At 51.5% G+C, this 23,154-nt stretch overlaps 2 protein-coding genes across 2 annotated transcripts; both read left to right on the top strand.

Annotated features, from left to right (window-relative positions):
* The first annotated feature begins 3,846 nt into the window (after positions 1 to 3,846).
* Positions 3,847 to 11,618, top strand: PRSS58 (serine protease 58). The gene is made up of 5 exons (XM_075557420.1): positions 3,847 to 3,889; positions 8,297 to 8,438; positions 8,758 to 9,014; positions 11,227 to 11,366; positions 11,469 to 11,618. Exons 1-5 carry the CDS (start codon positions 3,847 to 3,849, stop codon positions 11,616 to 11,618), a joined length of 732 nt encoding a protein of 243 aa, XP_075413535.1.
* A 3,353-nt stretch (positions 11,619 to 14,971) lies between these two features.
* LOC142456225 (putative DBH-like monooxygenase protein 2) lies at positions 14,972 to 23,011 on the top strand. The gene is made up of 13 exons (XM_075557419.1): positions 14,972 to 15,265; positions 16,104 to 16,250; positions 16,775 to 16,936; positions 17,146 to 17,229; positions 17,989 to 18,156; positions 18,293 to 18,395; positions 18,780 to 18,946; positions 19,166 to 19,257; positions 19,486 to 19,582; positions 19,761 to 19,820; positions 21,635 to 21,765; positions 22,440 to 22,554; positions 22,769 to 23,011. The coding sequence occupies exons 1-13, from the start codon at positions 14,972 to 14,974 to the stop codon at positions 23,009 to 23,011; spliced, it is 1,863 nt and encodes a 620-aa protein (XP_075413534.1).
* Positions 23,012 to 23,154: the final 143 nt, after the last annotated feature.

Genomic DNA, 23,154 nt, shown 5'->3' with positions numbered 1-23,154 from the left:
CAGACCCACATCCCTGCAGACACTCAGAGCCACAGAAGGGTTCCTGGACACTGATCTCTCCCGGGAATGGTATTGTCACTCCCCACCAAAGTGAACAGCGGAGCCAGCCCTAAGGCTTGTTCTGAAACACACACTTCCTCCTTGCTGCTCTCTCAGTGGTGAAATGTCCAATACGGACCCACAGGTTGGCAGTTTGAGTCCTCCCAGAGCCACCCTGAAAGAAAAGCCTGGCGGTCTGCTTCCGGAAGATGGCAGCCGTGGGGCCGCAGCTGTATTCGGACACACAGAGTCCCCAGGAGTTGAAGTTCTGATGCCAGTAGGTTTGGGGCTTTGTTGTTTTGTTTTGTTTTGTTTTGTTTCTTTGTCTTGTACTCTTGGCCCAATCCAAACTACACGATAATTCTGCTTTCTTGCCTTCTCTAACAGCCACATTCCTGTATTTCTCTCCCTGCTTCTGCTTCTGGCTTTTGTGCACCTGCCCAGTGCTCTCGCCCTGCCAGCTCAATCCCCTCTACGCATGATTCACGGAGTCTTGTACATGCCCCCCTAGACTTTCTCCCTTCTCTAGGAGACCTGTGTCCTAGAGGCATCTGGGTCACCTGAGCCTCGGCTCTTCCCCAAAGCCAATGCTTCTGCTGTCCTCAGTCCATCCAGTGGAGACAGACCACCTACTTCCTAGACAGCATGGGCATGAGGAACGAGGGAGGGGCACGGCTAGTATCAAGATGGTTTGCTTTGCAGTGCCCGCATCTAAGCTAGAACTCTGCCACCTTCATCTAACGTGCTGATCAACACCCAAGGACCCGGACCTCTGCACCCCACCTTTTCCTTTCCTTGTACCTGCATTGAAAATTGAAGCCCTGAACCAATTCTACAACTCACCTTCCCCGATTCCTTCTGTACCCAGCTGTGAGGATGGCTGCACAAACACCATATAGTGGTGACACTAAGATTCTCAGAGGATCTCAGTTAAGTCATCAGCCTAGTGGGGCAGGTCGTTCCTAGCCCACATCACCCTCTCCATGCACAGGCCTGCCTTCCTTCAGAGCCTGGCTTTGCCTCTCCATTTACCTAGAAAATAAAGCTAGATGGACAAGCTCCAAGTCAGTCTTTTCTTCTGCCACTTCCACCTTCAAACAGTCTGCTTCTTCACTTGCCTGCTCTTGTGTCATCCAGACGCAAAGGGAGCCCTCATTTCTGTTCATGGCTCATCCCTGCCACGCGTACTCAGTCTCACCTAACACTAAGAGCTTTCAAGCACAACAGATCCTTTCCTCTCTGTTCGACCTTTTAAACATCTCCCCCTCTGTTCTGCCTTTAAGCTCAGTCTAAAAACATCCTCAAACGACATGTCTGTTATGGAATGAGTTGTGTCCCCTAAAGGATGTGTTGAAATCTGAATCCCTGGTGCCTGTGACTGTGACCTTGTGTGGAGAATGGTTTACTTGGCTTTGTGTTGTCAGAAGTGATTAGTTGAGTTAATAAGTCATAGCAGAGTAGAGTGGGCCTTAATCCTTCTGAGTCTGCTATACAAGGGAAAACGGACTTGGAGATACCACGTGACAACAGTGATAGCTGAATCTAAATAGAATGAAGCCCAAAGGTGGAGCAGCCGCCAGAAGCTAGGAGGCCACAGAAAGGACACTGGTGTATATACTTTCAGCCCCAGAATGGAGATAAAATAAGATCTCTGCTCTTTGAAGCCACTCAGTCTGTGCTATTTTTTTACCATTCCCCTAAGAAGCTAGAAAGCACCTTCCCCAAGTCTCTCCTCCTCCTGCAATCACGTCCCCTCTTCTCTCTGTGACGATTGTCCTTCCATCCTCTAAGATTCAGATCACTGCGCACACCTTTCTTTTTTCTTTTAATAAATCATTTTATTGGGGGCTCTACAGCTCTTATAACAATCTATACATCAATTGTATCAAACACATTTGTACGTAAGTTGCCATCAAAATTTCCAAGCATTTCCTTTCTACTTGAGCCCTTGGTATCAACTCTTCTTTTTAACCCCTTTCTTTCCCAACTCTCCCACCTTTGTGAACCCTTGATGATTTATAAATAATTGTTGCTTTCATATTTCATACCATCTGATGTCTCCCTTCACCTACATTTCTGTTGTTCATCTCCCCCCACCCACACAATCATCGCGATCTATTCCCATTTTCTCCCTCTTTCCCCCACCTTTCCCCTACCTTCATGGTATCGCTACTCTCATTATTGGTGCTCAGGGTTTTATCTGTCCTGGATTCTGTCTGTCCAGAGCCCTTGTCTGTACCAGTGTACATGCTATAGTCTAGCCTGATTTGTAAGGTAGAACTGGGGTCATGATAGTGGGGTGGGAGGGAGTATTAAAGAACTAGAAAAACGTTATGTGTTTCATTGGTGCTATAACACTGCACCCTGATTGGCTTGTCCCTTTCTTGTGACCCTTCTGTGAGGGGATGTCCAATTGTCTACAAATGGGCTTTGGGTCTTTGTTCTGACCACCCTCATTTGCATCTAACTGGTTGTTTGTTTGGGAGCTTCGGTAGCCTGATACTTGATCCCATCTACACCCCATGATCACACTGGTTGGTGTGCTGCTTCCAGGTGGGCTTTGTTGCTTCCCTGCTAGATGGATGCGTGTTTAACTTCAAGCTTTTAAGACCCCAGATGCTATATCTTGCAATAGCCAAGCACCATCAGCTTTCTTCACCACATTTTCTTATGTACCTATTTTATCTTCAGCGATCATGTCAGGAAAGTGAGCATCAGAGAATGCCAGGTTAGTAGAACAAAGTGTTCTTGCATTGAGGGAGTACTTAAGTAGAGGCCCAATGTCTGTATGCTACCTTAATACATAACCTATCAATATATGTACATAGACCTATATCCCTATCATTATATGTTAATATGTATACATATGTATATGCCTATGTTTATACCTCTATAAATGTCTTTTGCCTCCTAATTCTTTCCTCTATTTCCTTTTACTTTGCTCTTGTCCCACTATCTTGTTCAACCTTCATTCAGCTCTCTGTACTTCCTCTCAGCTGCATTGCACTTGATCGAACCCCAACTGGACACACCTTTTTGAGGCACTATGCTGACTCAAGACACACCATTAAAACTCTGCCTTGACTTTTAACTGGTAATGGCTCTATATCTTAATTGCCTATTAAGATCCCAAACACTCTATAAATACCTTGACTAGTTCTTAAATTGAGGTCTTGCAACACTAAACACTGAGTACACATTAGGTGGGTTGGTTGATTGGTTCATTAGTTGGCTGGTTGGTTGGCAGACTGGGTTGGTTGTTAAGTTTGTTTGTTTTTTGGTTGGTTGAGTGGGTGGGTAGGTAGGTGGGTTAGTTGGTTGGTTATTTGGTTTAATGAGAGGACCTCATGCCAAGCAGAGGACTGGGAAGTGGAGGTAAGTGTCAATGTCACATAAATGAGGATGAGCATCACACAGACGGGAGGGGCCAGCATCCTACATAAGGTCTGGGCTCTGGCTTCAGAGTTTTACAAAGAGGCCAGACAGGAGAGAGTTGTGGAGACACAATGAGCATCCACGTTTTACAGATTAAGTACTTTCTTCCTTGAAGGAGGGTAACACTCCAGCTTTCAGAAACATTCTTTCCAGGTCAGAAAAAGTCATTTCTGGCCCCTTGCACAACCTGGTACCATTCCTGCTCACCTGATGGACATATCTTCAGAAATTCTGTCCTCCGGTAAGAAGATTTAGAAGCTACTTCCTATTGACACCAGGACCTCTTCTTACTCAATGTTTTTTTCTCCACTGTCTCCATTCTGACTCTGGACACTTCGGCTGAGTCTTATTTCTTGAAAGACGTTGGACACTATGATGAAGTTCACCCTTCTCTTGGCTCTTTTGAACCTGCTAGGTGAGTGCCCGTGCATTCCTCGTTCTACCTATGAAAGAGGAATCTTGGGGGAAGTAAGAGGCATTAGCAAAAACAGGTTCAAAAAAAAAAAGTTCTAAACTTTAGGTAGAGTACTGACTCTCCTTCTTATCTCCACTGGATATCCCTATCAGGTTTACTTCTTACACCTGGTCCTAGACCTATCTAAAGAAAGACCAGTACTTGGGGAGGAGAAAGCATGAACACTGGGCACAGGGATTGGCAGCAAGATTTCAAAGACATTGACCTCCAAGGCAAGCAAGGTCTAGGATCTCGGGCAGAAATGATACCCTACATTCTATGTGTTTGGGCAATCTTGGCACTTTCTTCTAGACGTACCCCAAATCCAAATAATCCTCACCATCCCCAGTGTGTGTCTATTGCCATCAAAGCCATTCTGATCTGTAGACGTCTCAAGATACAGTAGAGCTGCCCCCTAGGCTTTTCCAAGATTATGGAAGTAGGCTGTCGTCTTTCTCCTGAAAGTGGCTGGTAGATTCAAACCGCCAGCCTTTCAGTTAGCTGCCAACTACTTCACCACCAGGGATCCTTCCCCAATTGCTTTTTAGGGTCTAAGCCACCACCTCTTGCCTGGAGAGTTCGATTGTTTTCTCGACAGGCCTTTTACTTCTATAACTTACACCAAAAGTACCCAAAATTATGTGGCCTACTACCCCTATTCCAGAAAAATAATTACTCATCAACCCCTGTCAATTAATTTTTTTATACTATAGCCAATCAGCCTGGATAAATTGTAGGCATTGTGTGTGTGTGTGTGTGTGTGTGTGTGTTTGGGCAGCCTCCTTCTGGATCGTTCCAGCACTGTATGCTAGAGGCAGTCTCGCCTCTTTGGGAGACTCTGTTCCATGCCCATCACTTCTATATGCTATATCCTGCACTTCTATGTGGGAGCCCTGGTGGCGTGGTGGTTTCAAGTTGGGCTGCTAACTGCAGGGTCAGCCGTTCAAAATGACCAGCTTCTCCAGGGGAGAAAGACAGGGCTTTCTAATCCCTTAAAGAGTCACAGTCTCCGAAACCCACAGGGGCAGTACTACCCAGTCCCGTATCGTCTCTATGAGTCAGCATCAATTTGATAGCAGCGAGTATGCTTTTATTTCAGGAAATTCTCATTCCCCTTTACACAAAACCTTGCAGCGGTCCCCTGTTTCACTCTAAGCAGACGTCCAATGCACACACATGCACGCATCACAGTCATTCACGTGTACGTGTGTGTACACATACCTCTCTCTCTTCCTGATACCTCTTCCCATCGCACCCACTGCCTGCCAGCCTGGGCATCCTGCTACGTACGTGTTGTGATGATCCTTCAGTATTTGCGCTCCTTGGGATGTGTCGCGTCAGGCGGCGCTCTCTACTTTGTTCACTGTGCCATCTAGAGCAAGGTTTACAGCAAGTTGGGTGATCATTTGCTGATGAATGTCTGCTTTTCTCCCTCTCTCAGACCTTGTTACTTGGTCTCTCTGGTACTGCCACTTAGATTCCTTCACCTCCCATCCTAGCTCGAGGGCCATAGTGCCATATGCCCTAAATGTACCACTTTTGCTTCAGTGGCCAGAAATCCTGATGGCCACATAGCCAGCCCTAGGGTCCAAAAGTAAACCTAAGGTTCTTTTTCCAAATACTAGTTTGTTTGTTTTTTACCATTTCACTGACATACAGTTCACACATCAGACCTTTCACTAGTTCAACCACGTTCATAAGAGTTGTGCCGCCATTACCACAATCAAGTCCACAACATCTGTCCTCCTTGCTGCCAGCTCCCCCTTCCCTGTCAGCCTCCCTGGTCCTGTACCTTTGAATCTGTTAACCCAGTTGTTGCCTCTGTAGGTTTTCCTAATCTGGGCTTCATGTACAGAGAACCATCCAAAATCAGACAGAAAACAAACAAATGGTCAAACAAACAAGGACACAATGAAACAAAGAAACACCCCAAAACGATAACAAAGCAGAAAACTTTAAAACTTTAAATAAACAAATCCTAGAGCTAGTATTCATTGGGTCAAGAGGGAGATCAGAGACAAGGTGTCACCTTTTTTACCTCATTAAAATTGCAGCCATCCACCTTGCCATGTACTCTGTCTGGCAACAAGGCCTTTCCTGGGTCTGAGCCATAGTCAGAGGGGATGCACCAGGGGCTTAATCTGAACGGGGACCTGCACATGGGTTTGGGGCATTCACTGTCATGTGCAGTCTTATAAAACTCAAGTGTTTTGAATTTAACTTGTAATACCGTCCCTTCCTCTGGGTATAGTTTTTTTAATTCCCCAAAACCATTTTATTGGGAGCTCATGCAGATATCATGTCATTCCAGCATTCAATCACATCAACTATTGTTGTACAACTGCTACCACAATCAGTTTTAGAACATTCTCCTTCCCCTTGAACTCCTTGATGTCAGCTTCAAAGGCTTTGTGAGAAATAAAAGAGAGGCCAATGGGAGCTGTGGAAGAGCCAGTGGAGAGGGACAGGAGAGGGGCTGGAGAGAAACTGTTGCTGTGCCGTTGTGGCCAGAGATGGGGCAGACCTGGGCTGAGCCTGGAAGAATGAGAAGTAGTTCACTGGAGGGCAGAGGGAAAAGTTGAGTGGGGTGAAGAATACATTCATGAAAGTTCACTACCTTGATGAAACTCATCCTCAATTTCTTTATTATTTCTTTTTTTTAAATACCTGAGTCACAATACTTATATTTTCTAAGCATCTGTACCTGATCAGCAAGGAATGCCCAGTTGATTGCTGTCAAGTAGTTGTGCATCTGTACAAAGTTTGAATTCACAAAAGCTGTGTGGTCGATATCTGTACAATGGCAACAAGAGCAGCCACCAACGAGTAGCTGCTGGGGTTGTTGATAAACAGCCAAGCACCTAATAAGATTAGGTTGCTTGGTTTGGAGGGTTTGAGGCATGGCTTCATGGAACATCCCAGTCAATTGTTCTAGCAGCACACTTAATTCTTGTTCTGCCTCCTAGTCCATTGCAGGGAGCTCAGGATCTTAAAACTTACAAGTGGTCATCTACGGCACCAGAGTTGATATCGATTCACCCAGAGCAACAGAGGACAATGGATAGTTAGGAATAAGAAGATATAAAATGTGCAGCTAAACTGCCCCACAAACGACTACCTCCTTTATCATGAGACCAAAGAACTAGAGGGTGCCCTGTGACCATCACTGAACATTTTTTATCAGGAATTCTATAGAGGAGTTCTCATCAAAAGGGGGGGTTGGGTGAAGAACAGAATTTCAAATGATCATAAACTCAAGACTTCTGGAGGCATGAAGGCTGGGTGAACGGCTGTGGCCATTTCTTTGAGATCATTTGAAACTTTAAGCCAAAAATCTCCCCTGAAGTCTTCTTAAGCCAAACAGTAGCACAGTTTAACTAGTAAAGAACGTCAACGTTTAACTGCTACGCCCTCTTTGTGGGATTAAACCCACAGCAGTCCCTGGAGAGGTTTGAATGGAACCTTAAGGGGCCGTGAGGTGATGTTCATGGGGAAGGAACCGCTCCGTAAAGGAAGGTGAGAATGACTGAGTTACTGCATCGGTCTCTGATGTGCTGCCCTCGAGAGCAACATAATAAATGAAAACATAAAAATAAAGAGAAGTAATGTCCTCCCTATAAATGAGTAATTTCTACTCACTGTAGAAAATGTTAAATATACATATAAATGTGTAAATCCTTTGGAGTCTTATGCCAGACAGCCTGAGGTTTACTGGTAACGCTGTTACCTTCACATTCATGTTTCTCCATTTCAGTTACTTGATGTATAAAATGAAGATAAACCTCATCTTTCCTGCTCACAGGGTTGTTGGGAGAAATGGTTGAGGTCTCCGTGAGCTGACTTAGTACCATACCCTCTGAGTTGGGCAGGGAAGAGGGAAGGCAAGTTTAAGAAGTCTAGGATTGAAGACTGAAATATCTTTGCTGACAATTAAAAAGGAAAATGCTTTCTATCTCTTCAAGGAGATAGGTTTCTATTATATATTTCTTCTTCTTTGAGAGAAAATTAAGCCTGTTTATTATTGAGTTTACAGATAACATCAATGGAGACACAGGAGGGCAAACCTGGTGTCCATACACACAAAAAATGTACTTGGCTTTTTTTTTTGTAGATCATTTTACTGGGGGCTCTTAACAGCTCTCATCACAATCCATACATCCATCCATTGTGTCAAGTGCATTTGTACATATATTGCCATCTTCATTTTCAAAATATTTTCTTTCCACATGAGCCCTTGGTATCAGCTCATTCCCGCCCTCCCCCATGATCCCTTGATAAAGTGTTTAGCTCTTCATTGGTTTCCGGGAGGGATGGGGGCGGGGAGGGAGAGAAATTCTCATTTTTTCTCGCATCTGCCTTTCTTCCCAGTTGCTTCGGTGTTCAGTCTACGATACCAGAATGCACAAGTCCCTCCTCCCTACTTGGTCTACCTGAAGTCAGATTACCTGCCCTGTACAGGAGCTCTAATCCACCCACTCTGGGTCATTACATCAGCCCACTGCAACCTTCCGTGAGTCATGGTCTCCCCACAGCCACCCTACTTTGGGGATTCCTAGGTTGGTCCCTGGAGGCATAGTGGGTTATGCATTGGACCCCACAGGGGAAGATCTATCCTGTCCTACAGGGTCTTTATGATTTAGAATCAACTCAAAGGCAGTGAGTTGAGGTGAGTTTGGACACAGAACCTTGTCTGGGATGTAGTAGAGCAAAATTAGGGGGGCCCTTTGAAGAGGTGTGGTAATCCAGGGGAGGAGCTGAGAAAGTCCCGTAAGGGCGGGTAAGCCATCTGTGTTAAATCCTCTCATGAACACCCACCCCTATTGTTTCAGGAACCTGAAGGTGGTCTTGGGAGCTACAAACCCAGCAGACCACCGGGAAATCCATGCTCAAGTGATTGGCTATGTGAAGATGATCGACCACCCACACTTCACCATCACGTCCATCGAGAATGACCTCATGCTAATCAAGCTGAGAAGGGAGATTCAACTCAATGCCCATGTGCAGCTGGTCAGCCTGCCTCACCAGGATGTCCCTGAAAGTACCATATGCACTGTCTCCACCTGGTCCTATAACCTGTGCTTTACCTGTAAGTGCCAACGAGGTAGAACCTCCTTCTTTCCTGAGAAGTAGACATGCTTAGAGGAGCCCGCCTGGCATGGGCTAAACATTGAGCTGCTAACTGCAAGATCAGAGGTTCAAATCCACCAGTCACTCTGAGAAAGAAAGATGAGGCTGTCTACTTCCATGAAGATTTATAATCTTGGAAACCCGCAGGGAGAGTTCTGCTCTGTCCAAAAGGGTTGCTGTAAGTTAGAAGGACTGGATGTCACTGAGATTTTGGGTCCTCTCAGCTTGTGCAATTCTACCTTGTGTGGCTCTCTTATAGCCTCTTGTGCTTGTCCCTTGCCATCACTGAGGGAGACCCGCAGCCTTTCCCTCTTTCTCTCTTTCCCATTTGCTATCCTACACAGGAGATATGGGGTCAGTGAAAAGAGATGGTTAGTATTCTAGCCCCAATCTATGTATTAAAGCAGGTTCCTTCCATTCGGACCTAACACAAAAATCAGACGCAACGTTCACATCAAATCTGTCCAAACTATTTTAGGCAATAAAGCAGCACAAGGCATTGGAACACCGCAAAATAAGCATTTGTGCACTAAACACAAAAGAGACACAAACGTAATAATGTGCTCACTCAGATTTTCCTTATGCAAGACCGTGATAGAGAGAGTTCAAAGTTCAAGGGAAATATGTCTGAAAGAACTCACTGCCATCCAGTTGGTTCCGACTCACAGCGACCCCCCAGGACAGGATGCAACTGCCCTGTGGGTTTCTGCCACCATAACACCTTTTTACGGGAGCAGAAAGCCTAGTCTCTCCCATGAAGCAGCTGGTGGTTTCGAACTGCTCACTCTGTGGTTAGCGGGCTAATGCATAACCCTTAGGGCACTAGGGCTCCGTATTTCAGAAAGAAGCATTTTGGATCGATACATTCTACACATCCACTCATTTCCTCAGAAAATGGACCCAAGACTGCCCCTCACTTAAAAATAAAACCCAAATCTCATTGGCAGTGTTCTCCCCATATGGGAAGCTCCTGCTCTAGATGTTCTCTTATGTCCGATTTCTTCTTACACTCATAGAGCAGATTCCTTGAACAAAAAAGTTGAGCACATGAAGACAGTCTTCTGTTGGAGTTTTGTGAATCTGCCTGCTCACCCATCGCAAAGTGTTCACCCAAACGCTAATCAACTGTCTGCAGCTATTCACCGCGGTAGCAGTCAGTGCAGGAAGTGGGGTTTAGCACCACTTCACAGTCACTTATGGACAATGACTGCGCTGGTTTTCTCCAAGAGTCAGCTTGTTTGAGTATGTTTCATCTGCACTGTGTTGTTGCCTCACATTATAAACAGGGGCCTCCACCATGTCCCTTTCGGCACATTTACTGTGACCTTCCCTGGATCCCGTGGATGCTGCTGTCACACAAACCTGTTTTAATGCCCGTCAGTAAATGCCCTCAAGACATGGAGTACATTTTCCTGAAAATATCATAAAGTAGAAATTGTCCTTTACGGGTCAGCTTGATTTGTTTCTCTTTGGCCGTGAGATGGCACTGAGTCATTGTCTCCTTGCAACGCCATGTGTAGCGTTCCATCCTACACCGCCTTCACAATTCTTGTCCCGCACAGGTCCACGCTGCAGCCGCCCTGTCCACCCACCTGGAGGAGGGTCTTTCTCTGCTCCTTGACTTAACCAAGCGTGATGTCCCTTTTCAGGCACTGGTCTCTCCAGAAATATGCCCAAACAAAATGAGGCAAAGTCTTGCCATCTTTGCCTTTAGGGAGTGTTCTGGCTGTAGACATCGGTTAGAGAGCTCTAAATCCAATCAAATTTTAAAAATTCCATCTCAAAGGGCGCTTTAATTGTTCAAATTCTGGGAATATTTTTAGGCGACTCATTGGAGGGGTGTTTACTATTGGCATAGAGCTTTCCTCAGAAGCTAGTGTAACAAGAACTTGTTCATTGAATGACCCTCTGCTCCTGCCTGTTCATCTGGTGATCTCCCTCTGCATCCATCTGAGGACCTTCTGCTCCTCTGTGTCCATCTGGAGATCTACTTCGCATCATTCATCTGGTGATCTCCTAACTCCTCTGGCTCCTAGCTGCACATCTCTCAATGGCTTGATCTCTTCTCCTCTTCCAGAGGAAGAAAAACATAGGAAAGGAACAATGACGATTGACGGCTCCCTCTGAAGAGAACTCAAGGAGTACTGCTTTGATGTCTCTTTATCCTGTAGCCAAAGACCCAGACTCAATGCAGATGGTGAAGGTCTCAGTGGTCCCCAAAGCTGAGTGCCAGGAAGCCTACAGGGCCTACCACATCCGAGACAGCATGGTGTGCCTGGGCATTGTACCTGGCAGGAGGCAAGCATGCAAGGTAGTAACATTCCAGACCTGAGTGTCCTCTGGAACCTGCCCACCCCCACCCCCCATACCTTTTGTCCTGCCGGAGGATAACCTGGTGTCTTCTTCCTTGCAGGAAGTTACCGCTGCCCTAGCTGTGTGCAATGGGACGCTCCATGGAATCCTGGCCTTGACGGACGGCTGTGTGCTGAGAGCAGATGTCAGCATCTACACCAGAATCTTCAGCTACATGTCCTGGATTAAAGATGTAATCCAAAAGAACTGAGCTCAAAGGCAGGAGCCAGGGTCATGTGACACAGCCTGGCCAGAAATTAGTCTAAATAGATTCCTTGGGTGTCTGGCCCCTGCTTCCCAGTACAGATGACTGAGCTCTGACATGTATGGACCTGCATTAGGATGGTCCCTGGCCCCTTCTTTTGCTCTTTAGATAAAGAGATAAAACTCCATGCCCCTAGAGAGTCAAAGTTTATGCAGTGGGGATTGTGTTCCCTTGGAAATATTGGTCATTGAAAGCAACTTGGTGAGAAAGCCCTAACGCTGACACCCAACTAGACACCCGGGGCTGTTGGCGCCTTTCACAGGGCCTCGTGGGTGTGAGGGTAGCGCAGGACTGGGCAGTGTTTCCCTCTGTTGTACATGGGGTCGGAACAAACTTTCTGGCACTTACCAGTAACAGTGGGCAGAGGGTGACTGTGGGGGAGTGGCGGAGAAGAATGGCGAAGGGAGATTGCTTGGGGTTGGTGATCGCCCTGGTGTGTCCTCGCCCAGGTGACTCCCAGCACCAGGCAGAGATTGCACCCATTCCTTTGGCAGGATTCTGGGTCGGAACTTGTTCTACCAGAGATTAAGGCAGAAGTGGACTAGGGCTTAGGGCTCAGTGGCTGAACAGACAGGGCACCTAGGTGAGGTCTTCTTGCCATATGGTGATTCTCAATCCAAGCATCTCAAATCTTTTTGAGGGATTCAAATAGCTTAGTAGCAAGACCAGGGGAGACTTGCAGGTTGGACAGACACCTGGTTCCATCAGCTTCAGAGGCAAAGGCACCAGGAGGGGGAGGGGGGATACTCAAGATGCTGACGCTGCCAATTGTGTGTGCTTGGGCTTCTGCTCCTTCATCTAGGTTGAGGGGGCCAGAGTGGAGAGCCCCATAGGAGCTCTCAGGGGGAGTAGCTGTCCACTGGGAAGGCTCCATGAACACAACTGGGCAAAGTAAGCAGGGCTCAGTGAGAGCTGCTTAGTGACCAACAGAGATGAAAAGCCAGCGTTCTCATAACACTTACCCATTGATGATTCCAAACAACCGAACTCATGCACTCATGGTGACCTTACAGGGCAAAATAGGGTCACCTCCATCCAGCATTACAGGAGCAGACAACCCCACCTTTCACCTGAGAAGCAACTGGCAGGTTCAAACTGCTGACCTTGTGGTTATAAGCTCAATTGGTAGCCAACTATGGCACCAGGGCTCCCTTATCACGGATCAGAGTCCCGGGTTTTCAGAAACTTGAGAAACCAATGAGCTGGAAAATCACATTTACAGACACAGTCGCTGCCACCTCTCCAACTGCAACACATTGCAGACAACAGCAATGTGGAGACATAGAGGGGCTTAGTGTCCCAGCAGCCCCTTTCAGGCCCTGGACTGGCCACAGCGTCACAGCCAACTAGTGACATGAGAACATCGTCGCAGTGGATGGACCAGTGGTTCTTCCTGGAGAGCCCCCGCCTAAGGCATCCTAAGGGCCTGACTTCTGGCTCAGGGTGTGTCTGTGTGCGTGTGTGTACCTCCAAGGTTTCCCATCACCAGGGTGCACCCCTCCCTCCAGCAACATCACTCTAAAAGGCAGTGTTCTAGAAGATGTTAGCAAAGTCACGAGCACTGAATAGGAGGCAAACGGGCATAGGCTCAAGATAGAGGCTCCCTGCCCCAGAGAGCTGATGAGAGACTGACACTGGAGACTAGTCTGGGAAGGTCAAGGCCAGGAGAGGGCAAGGAAAGAGGCAGAGGAGGCAGGTGAATGCAGGAGACCTAGGAAGATTGGGGGGAGGGGGTGGGGCCTGCCGTCCTGGCCCAGGCTGTGGGCACTGCCCCTTCCCTGAGGGAGCCCACAGGCCAAGGGACCCTGATTGAGCTCAGGTTACAGGGCCGCCATCCTGTCTCCGCCTGACCTCCCCCATGTAATCCCCAGCTGAGATTGGGATCAGAACGTCTCCTGTTGTCCCTTCTGCCCCTCAAGGTCAGGTGTCCAGGTCCCCAAGCTCCCCTTACCTGGCCCTGGTAAGCCTCTCCCCTCTGGAGTCCCTCCCTGGCTCTCCCAGCACACTCTGCTGCCCCCACTCCCATCCTCACCCCCACCTACCCCCAGTGCTCTCAGCAGCAACAAACAGCCCTGGGGTTTGGGGTCAGGGGAAATCAGAAGTCAGAGGAGACTGAGAGTCATACCCACAGGTGCTCCCCTCTCACCCCTGACCCCAGGTTGCCTCTACACACCTCCTGCTCCCAGGGTTCTCAGGATACAGGTCCTGGCTCAGTGTCTGTGTAGGAGCAACATGTCTCTCCTGGTCAGGTGTGGCCAGAAGGAGTGCAGATGGAGGAAGAAATCGGTTAGATTGAGACTAGACCTGGGCAGGACTCTTCTCCTCCTTGGATGAGCTGAGGTGACAAGCCTGGGAGCTTGGGGGCACCTCCTGGACTCTGTGACCAAAGGGGAAAAAGGCCCAACTGCTGACCTGGTCAGGCCCTGCGTCCTTGCTGTGGCTCTGCCCCTGACCACTAAGTGGTCTGACCCTGTTCCTTGATGCTTCCGTTGACCCCTCTACAAACTATTGGCCTGGGGACTTTGAGTCATCAAGTCCACCGAGATTTCCTCTGGACTCTCAGGAGCCAACATGGCCCCTGGCTCTGAAGTGCCCACCATGCCTGAATGTTCCTGGGTGGGGGAGCTGGCTCTGCTGAAAGGCAGCTGAACAGAGAACCATGCAGTGCAAAGCACCCCCGAGATGAATGCATGCAGCCCCCTGCAAGTCCCCACCCTCCCCAGAGGTGTGCAGGAACCGAGAGCTAGCCCTGGCTCGGCCCTCAGAAAGCTGATTACATGTCCTCCACTGGCCACCTCTAAGTGTCCTTCCCGGGATTAGCAGCAAGGGCTCTGAGTGATGGGGATCATGCTCTCCCTGCCTGGCCTGGGCGTCTGGAAGGCTGGGGCCACCTGGCCCTGCTAGAGTATTTCCAGGGACACAGAGAAGTGCCCTTGAGAACCGGGGTTGGGGAACAAATACCACCTACAGAGGGTCTAGAAATGATACTTTTGGTACAGGATTCGCAAAGGAGGGAAGGGGAAACTGCAGCCCCTTGACTTGGCGTGGTCCCATGAGCAGGATGTTGGCAGGGACTGGGATGGAACCAGCCAACCAGAGCTGCCTGTCTGGTGTCCTCTAGACACCCCCATCTCACCTCTAGCATTGTGTAAGAGGCACCACCTGGACCCAGAAGATAATCGGCTCAGAAGTGCCTGGCCCGCCCTCCCAGGGGCCTGGGCCTGGCCCAGTAGAGGCACATATAAGTCTGGGGCCTCCAGGTCTACCTGCAGGAGAGTCACCCCAGGGTCTTGGGAGCCATGGCCCATGTTCTTCTCTTCCGACTGCTCCTGCTCTTGGCCTTGGCCTTGGTCGCCCACGCCAAAGGCAGCCGCCTGGGCCCCAGGTCTCGCCTGCGCTATTCCAGATTCCTAGACCCATCCAATGTCATGTTCCTGCGCTGGGACTTTGACTATGAGGCCGAGGTCATCACATTTGAGCTGAAGGTCCGCACCACTGGCTGGGTGGGCCTGGGCGTGACGAATCGCTACACCAACGTGGGAGGTGATCTGGTGGTCGGCGGGGTCTTGCCCAACGGAAATGTCTACTTCTCGGTGAGTCTGCAGGTGATGCCTTCCCAGGGTTAGGGTCCTGAGCAGAGGAGCACTCTGTGGTCCATGCTCTCCAAACATGCCCAGACATCCTCCCAGGATACCTGCCCAACTGCCAATCTCTTCCATCAACAAAGGTCCCTTCGTGGTAGAGCTTCAGCCTAAGTCAGCTTCGGTGTCCCAGGCTGCTACGAGAGCAGAGCCATTGGGCTCAGATAGTCCTGCACCCTATCCTTACTAATGGTCCACTTTCCAGAGGTTGCTTAGGAAGTGCCAAAGCTGTTGAAGACTGTCTTTGCCCTATCTCCGCTAAGCTGGCCATGTCTCTGGACAGCATGAAGTAGTCTCACAGTAAGAAGAAGAAGAGCTTGTGACTGTGTGGTGTCTCTGCGTCACCATCCAGCAGTGTCAGGAGGTGCATTATCAACACCCTGCTTGCACATACAAGGAGCACCTCATCCCTTTCACAAAGCACCCATTCTAGCTCGCCATGACTCTCCTCGCCCTCGGGCATGTAGGGAAGTACCCACCAATGGACTGCCCAGTGATTCATGGCGAGAGTCACCTTAAAAGGTGGCAGATCAGAGGACAGGGGTGCTTTGAAGGGGAAGTCCTGTGAAAAGTCAGGGTTTACAGAAATGGGAGGAGTCAATCCAGTTGGCTGGTGGGACTCCATCTAACATGGTCTGTCTATCCCTGAGAATCTGCCCTTGATGGACCTGTTAGAACAAGGAAGGCTGAGGTTCTGCTACATTAGCACACAGGGGGCACTGATGCCCACCACCCAAAAGCAGGACCACTGGGTGCCTGGCCCTTACCCCATGGCCTTCCTGGATGTTAGGACCAGCACCTGGTAGATGAGTACACCCTGAAGGAGGACGGGAGCCAGGATGCGGAGCTGCAGGGGCTCACAGAAGATGCTGTCTACACCACCATGCGCTACTCAAGGCCCTTCCGCTCCTGCGACCCTCATGACCAGGACATCACGGTAAAACGGGGCTGAGGACGGCATGTAAGCCCAGGGGGCTTTCTTCTGGGAGTGAGATCACTTGGATCTCAGGCAGCTAGAGCCCATCCCAGGGACTCCCACTCCTCTCTGTCTTCCCCAGCACTGCCACCAAATGCCTTCTCAGAGAGTCCAGGGGTTCTCAACATGGTAGACACCCCTGACTCCATATCCACCGCACCCTTCCCCATGACACCTCTGTCATGACACCCCATGACAGCCTTGCCTGGCTCATCAGACTTGGGTGTTAGGCTGTGAGACTTCAGCCCCACCCTTTCCTTTATCACATGGGATCACAGGTATGCACAGGTATGCAGAGGACACTGGGCCTCCTTGCCATCAGGTTGGCCTCAGAGACCAGACGCAAGGTGTCCTTATGTACCTCTGAGGCCCCTCTACCACACAGTGCAGATGTGAGCAGATGGCCTGGCGGTGGTGGTGGGGTGCTGTACGGGTGCAGCATGCTATTCACGGCTACAGCAGCCCTCACCATCCCAACACCCCAGGTGGACACAGTGCGGGTACTGGCTGCGTACGGCCAGGACGACACGCTGACGTTATCTCCAGAGCACACCTTTGTCAAGTCCATCTTCCTGCTGCAAATGGTCCACCCCGACGACCTTGAAGTCCCAGAGGACACCATTATCCATGACCTGGAGATCGTTGACGTAGGATGGGGCTCCCCGGTCCCCTCCTAGCAACCCATTCAGGGATACCTCCTCTTCTTGCACCCACACTGGAACTTCCCAGTGTTCCTGGCTTGGGGTGACTCACTATGCTCAGGCCCTGAACACCAGCCCTAAAGGGAGCCCCTTCTCTGGCAACCCCTCCCCCTGCTCCCCACCCCCACCCTGGTTCCACCTTGCTCCTTCCCCAGTTCCTCGTTCCAGAAGACGACACCACCTATGCCTGCACCTTCCTCCCTCTGCCCATCGTGAGCAAGAAGCACCAGATTCACAAGGTGTGGGCACTGGATGGAGCCATGTCAGAGAGGAGGTGCAGAGCAGGGGTCCCCCGCTGAGGGGATGGCAACAGGCAGGGCTGCGGAGGAAGCCGTGGGGGAGTAACCGGTCAGATAAAGGGGCCTGGCTGGTCTGGGGGTGTCCGTAGTGACAAGTTTGAGAGCATCAAATAGGCGCTCGCAGCATGTGATGAAGGAATCCTGGTGGTGCGATAGCTAAGTGCTCAGCTTCTCACTGAAAAGTCAATGGTTGGAAACCACCAGTCCCACCAAAGGAGAAAAGTGAGACAGCCTGCTTCTGCTTGGAGCAGACGAACAACAGGCAGGTGTTCACGGTGGGAAGCCACGCTGGTCGGAGGAGACCTGTGCTCTATGCTACTTTCCACCAGCAGGACTCTCTTCTGAGGCTCCAGGGTGACAGGTGATCTTGGAAAGAGTGACACCCCTGGGCGGGGGGAGGGGGGGTGGGGGGGGTAGAGTCAATTTCTTTAGAAAGAAAACCCAACCAGCTTTCATTTCAAGCTGGGAAGTAATGAAGCCAGTAGTGAAAAAGATCAAACATGCCAGCAGATGGGGCTGGTCAGAGACCTGTGAGCTCAGGAGGGGCCTGTAGAGCAGTCAGAGGCCCTGGCTGGAGTGATGGGTGATGGAGTGGGGGTCGGTGAGCGGGACAGGGGAACGGAGAAGAGGCAGTGGTGACCTGGGGTGAGACAGAGGTAGGTACTGAGACCCAGACCCAGTGCCTGCCCCTCTCCCCAGTTTGAGCCCAAGCTCACCTACCACAACGAGACCATGGTGCACCACATTCTGGTATATGCCTGTGGCAATGCCAGCACCCTCCCCACCGGCATCAGCGACTGCTACGGGGCCGACCCGGCCTTCTCGCTCTGCTCCCAGGTCATCGTGGGCTGGGCCGTCGGCGGCACTGTGAGTCAGGGGTGCAGGTGCAGGGGTGCGGGTACCTGCTGCAGGCCGCCGAAGGATGGCTGGGCGGATGGAGGGCAGGTGCTGGTCCCTGCCCTCCCAGGCCTCTGCTGCCCTGGCACCTCTCTGCCTCTAACAGAGCTACCAGTTCCCAGATGACGTGGGGATCTCCATCGGGACCCCCCTGGATCCCCAATGGATCCGGCTGGAGGTTCACTACAGCAATTTCCACAACCTCCGGGGTGAGGGGCTCTGTCCCGGCAGGTGCGGGAGGGTTGGGTGATTGGGAAGGGAGTCTGTGCGTTTGTAGGAACCCCCTTCCCGCTGTTGCCCTCCCCACCTAGCCATCCTGGGCCTACCCCTACCCCTGAGTCTCCCACCCCTGGTCTTTCCCCACCCTAGTCCTTCCCCCACCGCTGATCCTCCCCGCACCCCTGGACCTCCCTTGGTTGTCCTGGACCTAGTCCAGTAGTTCCGGCCTCCTCTGCCGCCAGGGCCCACCCACACCCTTAGGCTTCACCCCACCTCTGGGTCTCCCCAAGCTGTCCTGGGCCTCTCCTAACACTCCCGACCCTCCTCCTGCTCCCCTCCCCCCAGCACCCTGGTGATACCTTGGTCCACACTAGGCATCTACGACTCGTCCGGGATCCGCGTGTACTATAGCCCTCGGCTGCGCAAATATGACATGGGTGTGCTGCAGCTGGGCTTCTTCACCTTCCCCATCCACTTCATCCCCCCGGGTGCCGAGTCCTACCTGTCCTATGGGCTGTGCAAGTCTGAGAAGTTCGAGGAGGTGAGGGCAGGGACGGGCAGCCGCACAGAGCTGGCCTAGTTCCTCTGCTGAGCCCAGGTGCGGAAAATGACCACAGTGTGGCGCTAGGGGACTTTGGGGAGCAGGGAGAATCCAGGAGTGAGGGTCAGCATCCTCAGAGGAAGGAGTCCTGTACCTGGGGTGGGAGATGGGGCGGGGGGCTGGGAGCAGGTGCAGACCTGTGCTGCCTCTGCGTCACAGATCAATGGGACCCCGGTGCCTGATATCCAAGTGTTTGGCTACCTGCTGCATACCCACCTGGCGGGCCGGGCCCTGAAGGCCGTGCAGTACAGGTAAGGGCCAGCCTTCTGGCTGTTAACATTTAGGCTGGTATCGCCTGCCCCTGTGAGAGTATGTGTTGGGGCGCGGGGGGGGGGGGCGGCTAACTCCATGACAGGACTGCAGGTGGCAGGTGGAGAGGGCCACGGGACAGAACTGCACCCCCAGAATGACCCGCTCATCCCATCTTTATTAGCAGCCACGCCCCCATCCTCCTGTTTCTTCCCCTCTGCTCCTTGCAGAAATGGAAAGCAGATCAAAACCATCTGCAAAGATGATTCTTACGACTTCAATCTACAGGAGACTCGGGATTTACCCAAGCGCGCGGTGATCAAGGCGGTGCGAGCTGCGTTGTGGAGGCGGGGCTGCAGCGGAGGCGTGGCTAAAGCGGGGTGGGGTGGAGGCAGTTGTGGTTGAGATGGGGGAGGCGTGGCTAAAAGTGAGGAGGCGTGTCAGAGCTCATTCTTGTCAAGGACATCCCTACGTCTTGAACAGCCTACCTGTTTCACCGCAACAGGGAGACGACTTGCTGGTGGAGTGTCACTACCAGACGCTGGACCGAGACACCTTGACCTTTGTAAGTGACCACCTCCCCATGGTGGTCACCATGACACCATCCCCAGTAGAACCCCCAGGTCCCGTGGTGGATCTAAGGGTTCCTGGGCCACCAAGAAGCCTCTCTGGTCCTCCAAAGGCCCTCCCTTTCCTATGGGGTTCCCGGTGCCCCCTCCCCTCTGGGCATCTGGGGTAGGTGCAGGGAGTCCGCCCATACTTCCTTTGTGAATGGCTCATGGAACCGTAGGAGGCAGAGTGTTCTAGAAACAAAGCATGAGCCTGGACCTCAGGACCTAGGTGTGAATGTCAACCCAGCTGTTAGGTGCCTTCTACCTCATTGTGGTTGTTTCCTTGTTCATTGGGGGTATTGCTCGTTGTCTATGCAAAGCCTGTAGGCCCGAGTCTGACTTGTGGCAGCCACCCCAGAGCATGACTGCGGTTCTCCAGGAACCCCGCCCATTCTGTGCTTTGGGGGTGGTTGGTGTAGTCCCAAAGAGCTTGTGGCGGGAGGAAAAACTGCCAAGCAGATGATCATTCCAAAGTTCGGAAGCGATGTGTCCGTGGACAAAGAAAGGAGGTCAGAGTCATGGGTGAACCTCAGGGTCCTACCACAGAGTCTAAATCTGTGCCCCATTTCAGCGGGTCTTGCTTTTAGACACGTGGAGCTGGGGACTCCAGAGGAGGAGAGAACTAGGATGGCAGGAGGTATGGAGGGAGAACAGCATCCCTGTGGGGCGTTAAGGAATAGGAAACAAGTCAGAAAGAAGGCAAGGAGGGGGATGGGGTGGGGAGGAGTTGGATGAAGCAGAGGGGATCCTGTGACATCCATAGCTCCCGGACCTAACCCCCTGCCATCGAGCTGGTTCAAACTCATAGCGACTCTACAGAAGAGAACAGGGCTCCTTCTGGGGATTTCTGGGACTAAACCTTGATGGGACCAGACAGCCTCACCTTTCTCCCAAGGATGAACTAATTAGTTGGCACCACGGTCTTAGAGTTGGCCACCTGGGGCTTCACCAACTGCACTGTTGGTGTCTAACTCTGTTGCTCTAAAACATTTTCCAAGGCAAACGAATGAATGGTTTGGGGACTTATTAGACCAGCGGTTCTCAACCTGTGGATCAAGACCCCTGTGGGGTCAAATGACCCTTTCAAAGGGGTCATCCGATTCATAACAGTAGCAAAATTACAGTTATGAAGTAGCAACAAAAGTAATTTTATGGTTGGGTGGGTCACCACAACATGAGAAACTATTAAAGGGTCATGGCATAGACCAAACCCAAACCAAAGTCACTGCCATTGAGTCAATGCTGACTCATGGCAACCTTACAGGACAGGGTAGAAAGGCCCCTGTGAGTTTCCGGGACTGTCACTCTTTATGGAAGTAGAAAGCGCCATCTTTCTCCCTTGGAGCGGCTAGTGGTTCGGAACTGCTGAGGATCGTAGCCCAACCCGTAACATATAACCACTATGCCACAAGGGTTCCCTGTGTATACACGTATGTGTGTGCATACATGTATAGAGTTACAAAAACTATGACTCAATGGCTATTGGGTACCAGGGGCGGTGGGTTTCTGGCTTGGTAGATGATGAGACCTAAGCTGCATTGTAAGCAAAGCAGTCTGGCAGCTCTGGGGAACTCAGAGGGCAAACGAGAGGAGCTGGTGGCCCGTGTCTGTGGAGTCAGAGCCGCGGTAATGGCCATGCAGAGGACAAGGCATGGAGCATGCAAGGGACCCTCATGGAGCAGCATGGCGGGCAGGTCTGCCACACCTGCATACTGTCTGCCCACTCTCCCTGCACCATGTCAGTCTGTCTGTCCTTTCCATCCCCCAGGGGGGTCCCAGCACCATCAATGAGATGTGCCTCATCTTCTTGTTCTACTACCCCCGGAACAACATCTCCAGCTGCATGGGGTACCCCGACATCATCTCCGTGGCCCATGCGATGGGGGAGGAAGCATCTGAGTGCGTCACCTGGAGACACGGTCCCTTGGGCATGCAAGGAGGGGCCTGGGGTGGATCGGGGAGGAGAAATAAGAGAGCTTCCCATGGTCCCCCCACCCTTGGCTACCCCAAGGGCTGCTGGATGCATCCATCCTCATCACCCCACCCTGTGCTCCGACTATCTCCACTGAGCCAGGCGGGTTCTCCCAGTCAGAATGGGAACTCAGAGAAGCAGATAAGCACTGGCCCCTCAGAAGCCAGGTCATCTATTACCCTCGGTGCTGTCTGCCTCTCGCATATGCTGATTCCCCCTAAGCAGTGGTTATTGGGCATGAAGCTGTGGATCTTCTCCCAGAACCTGCTTCCTAAACTACATGCTCATGGGGGCAGAGCCGGCTCATCTCACACACACAATTTCAGTGCACCGAAAGGTTCCCAAAGCCAACCACCAGCCCACCTGGCTCCCCAGTGTCCCCCAGATTTGGTCAGAAGAACCTCTCCTTCACGATTGTTTCATTCCCTCCCTGTCCCACTCACTGCACTGGTCGCAGGACATCGTGAGGCTTATCTCACGGCATCTGCTGACAGGGAAGTGATGTTAACAAAATCGAGGGTGGTTTGTCCTATGGAGCTGAGTGGACCTTGAACCACAGTCTATCCTTCCCCTCCCCTCCACCCCCCTCTGCCCCGGGCAGCCCCATGGAGGGCATGATGGCGATGAACAACATCGAGTGGACCCCAGAGAACATTAAGAAGGCTGAGACAGCCTGCAAGGAGGCCCAGCAGATTGTGGTCATCAAGACCATTGATGTGAGTGTCCCCGGACGGGTGGGCAGTGAGGGACACGAGAGGTAAGGGGTGAAGAGCAGAGGTTGTAGGGGAGTGGCGCTGAAGATGCCCAGGACACCGTTGCTGCCCTGAGTTCTAGGTGCGACTCAGGGGTTCCTGTCTCAGGAAAGGAATGGTGTGTGGGTGGGGGGTGGGGGGGACACCACTACTCTCAGCCGTGTCTTTGCCCTGGCAGGAGGTGGTGGAGAACACCACAGGCCTGATCCCCGACATCGTGCCCACTCCGCGGGGCCCCTGCCTGGAGTCCACTGGAGGCAAGGTGGAGGCACTGGATAAGACCCCTGCGGGCTTCAGGGCCACCCCCCTGGCCCTCTCCAGTGCCAGCACCGCCTCCCCCAGGGACCTGTCCCTGGCTACCCTCCTGTTTGCACAGGGAGCCCTCTCGTGGCTCTTTGCCAGCCTGCAGGCTAGGGACTGACCCCAGTCCTCTTTCACATACCAGGCTTCCCTCCCCACCCCTCCCCTCCTGGCAGACACAGACCCTCGCCCTGTACTCCCCATGCCCTTCAGCCCAGCTGGCTTCAGCGACCCTACTACAGCTCTGAGAGACCCTGGAGCCTG

Source organism: Tenrec ecaudatus, chromosome 9 (genome assembly GCF_050624435.1).
Source record: "Tenrec ecaudatus isolate mTenEca1 chromosome 9, mTenEca1.hap1, whole genome shotgun sequence".
NCBI classification, from domain to species: Eukaryota; Metazoa; Chordata; class Mammalia; order Afrosoricida; family Tenrecidae; genus Tenrec; species Tenrec ecaudatus.
The sequence above is the reverse complement of the archived record's forward strand: the minus strand, read 5'-3'. Positions and strand labels throughout refer to the sequence as shown.

What these genes read in the sequence shown, in the direction of transcription:
- LOC142456225 (XM_075557419.1), top strand. Translation starts at nt 14,972, where the DNA reads ATGGCCCATGTTCTTCTCTTCCGACTGCTCCTGCTCTTGGCCTTGGCC. An exon ending in ACGGAAATGTCTACTTCTCG is followed by an intron (nt 15,266 to 16,103) that starts GTGAGTCTGCAG and finishes CCTGGATGTTAG; the next exon opens with GACCAGCACCTGGTAGATGA. An exon ending in CTCATGACCAGGACATCACG is followed by an intron (nt 16,251 to 16,774) that starts GTAAAACGGGGC and finishes CCAACACCCCAG; the next exon opens with GTGGACACAGTGCGGGTACT.
- PRSS58 (XM_075557420.1), top strand. Translation starts at nt 3,847, where the DNA reads ATGATGAAGTTCACCCTTCTCTTGGCTCTTTTGAACCTGCTAG. An exon ending in CTATAACCTGTGCTTTACCT is followed by an intron (nt 9,015 to 11,226) that starts GTAAGTGCCAAC and finishes TTTATCCTGTAG; the next exon opens with CCAAAGACCCAGACTCAATG. An exon ending in GCAGGAGGCAAGCATGCAAG is followed by an intron (nt 11,367 to 11,468) that starts GTAGTAACATTC and finishes TCTTCCTTGCAG; the next exon opens with GAAGTTACCGCTGCCCTAGC.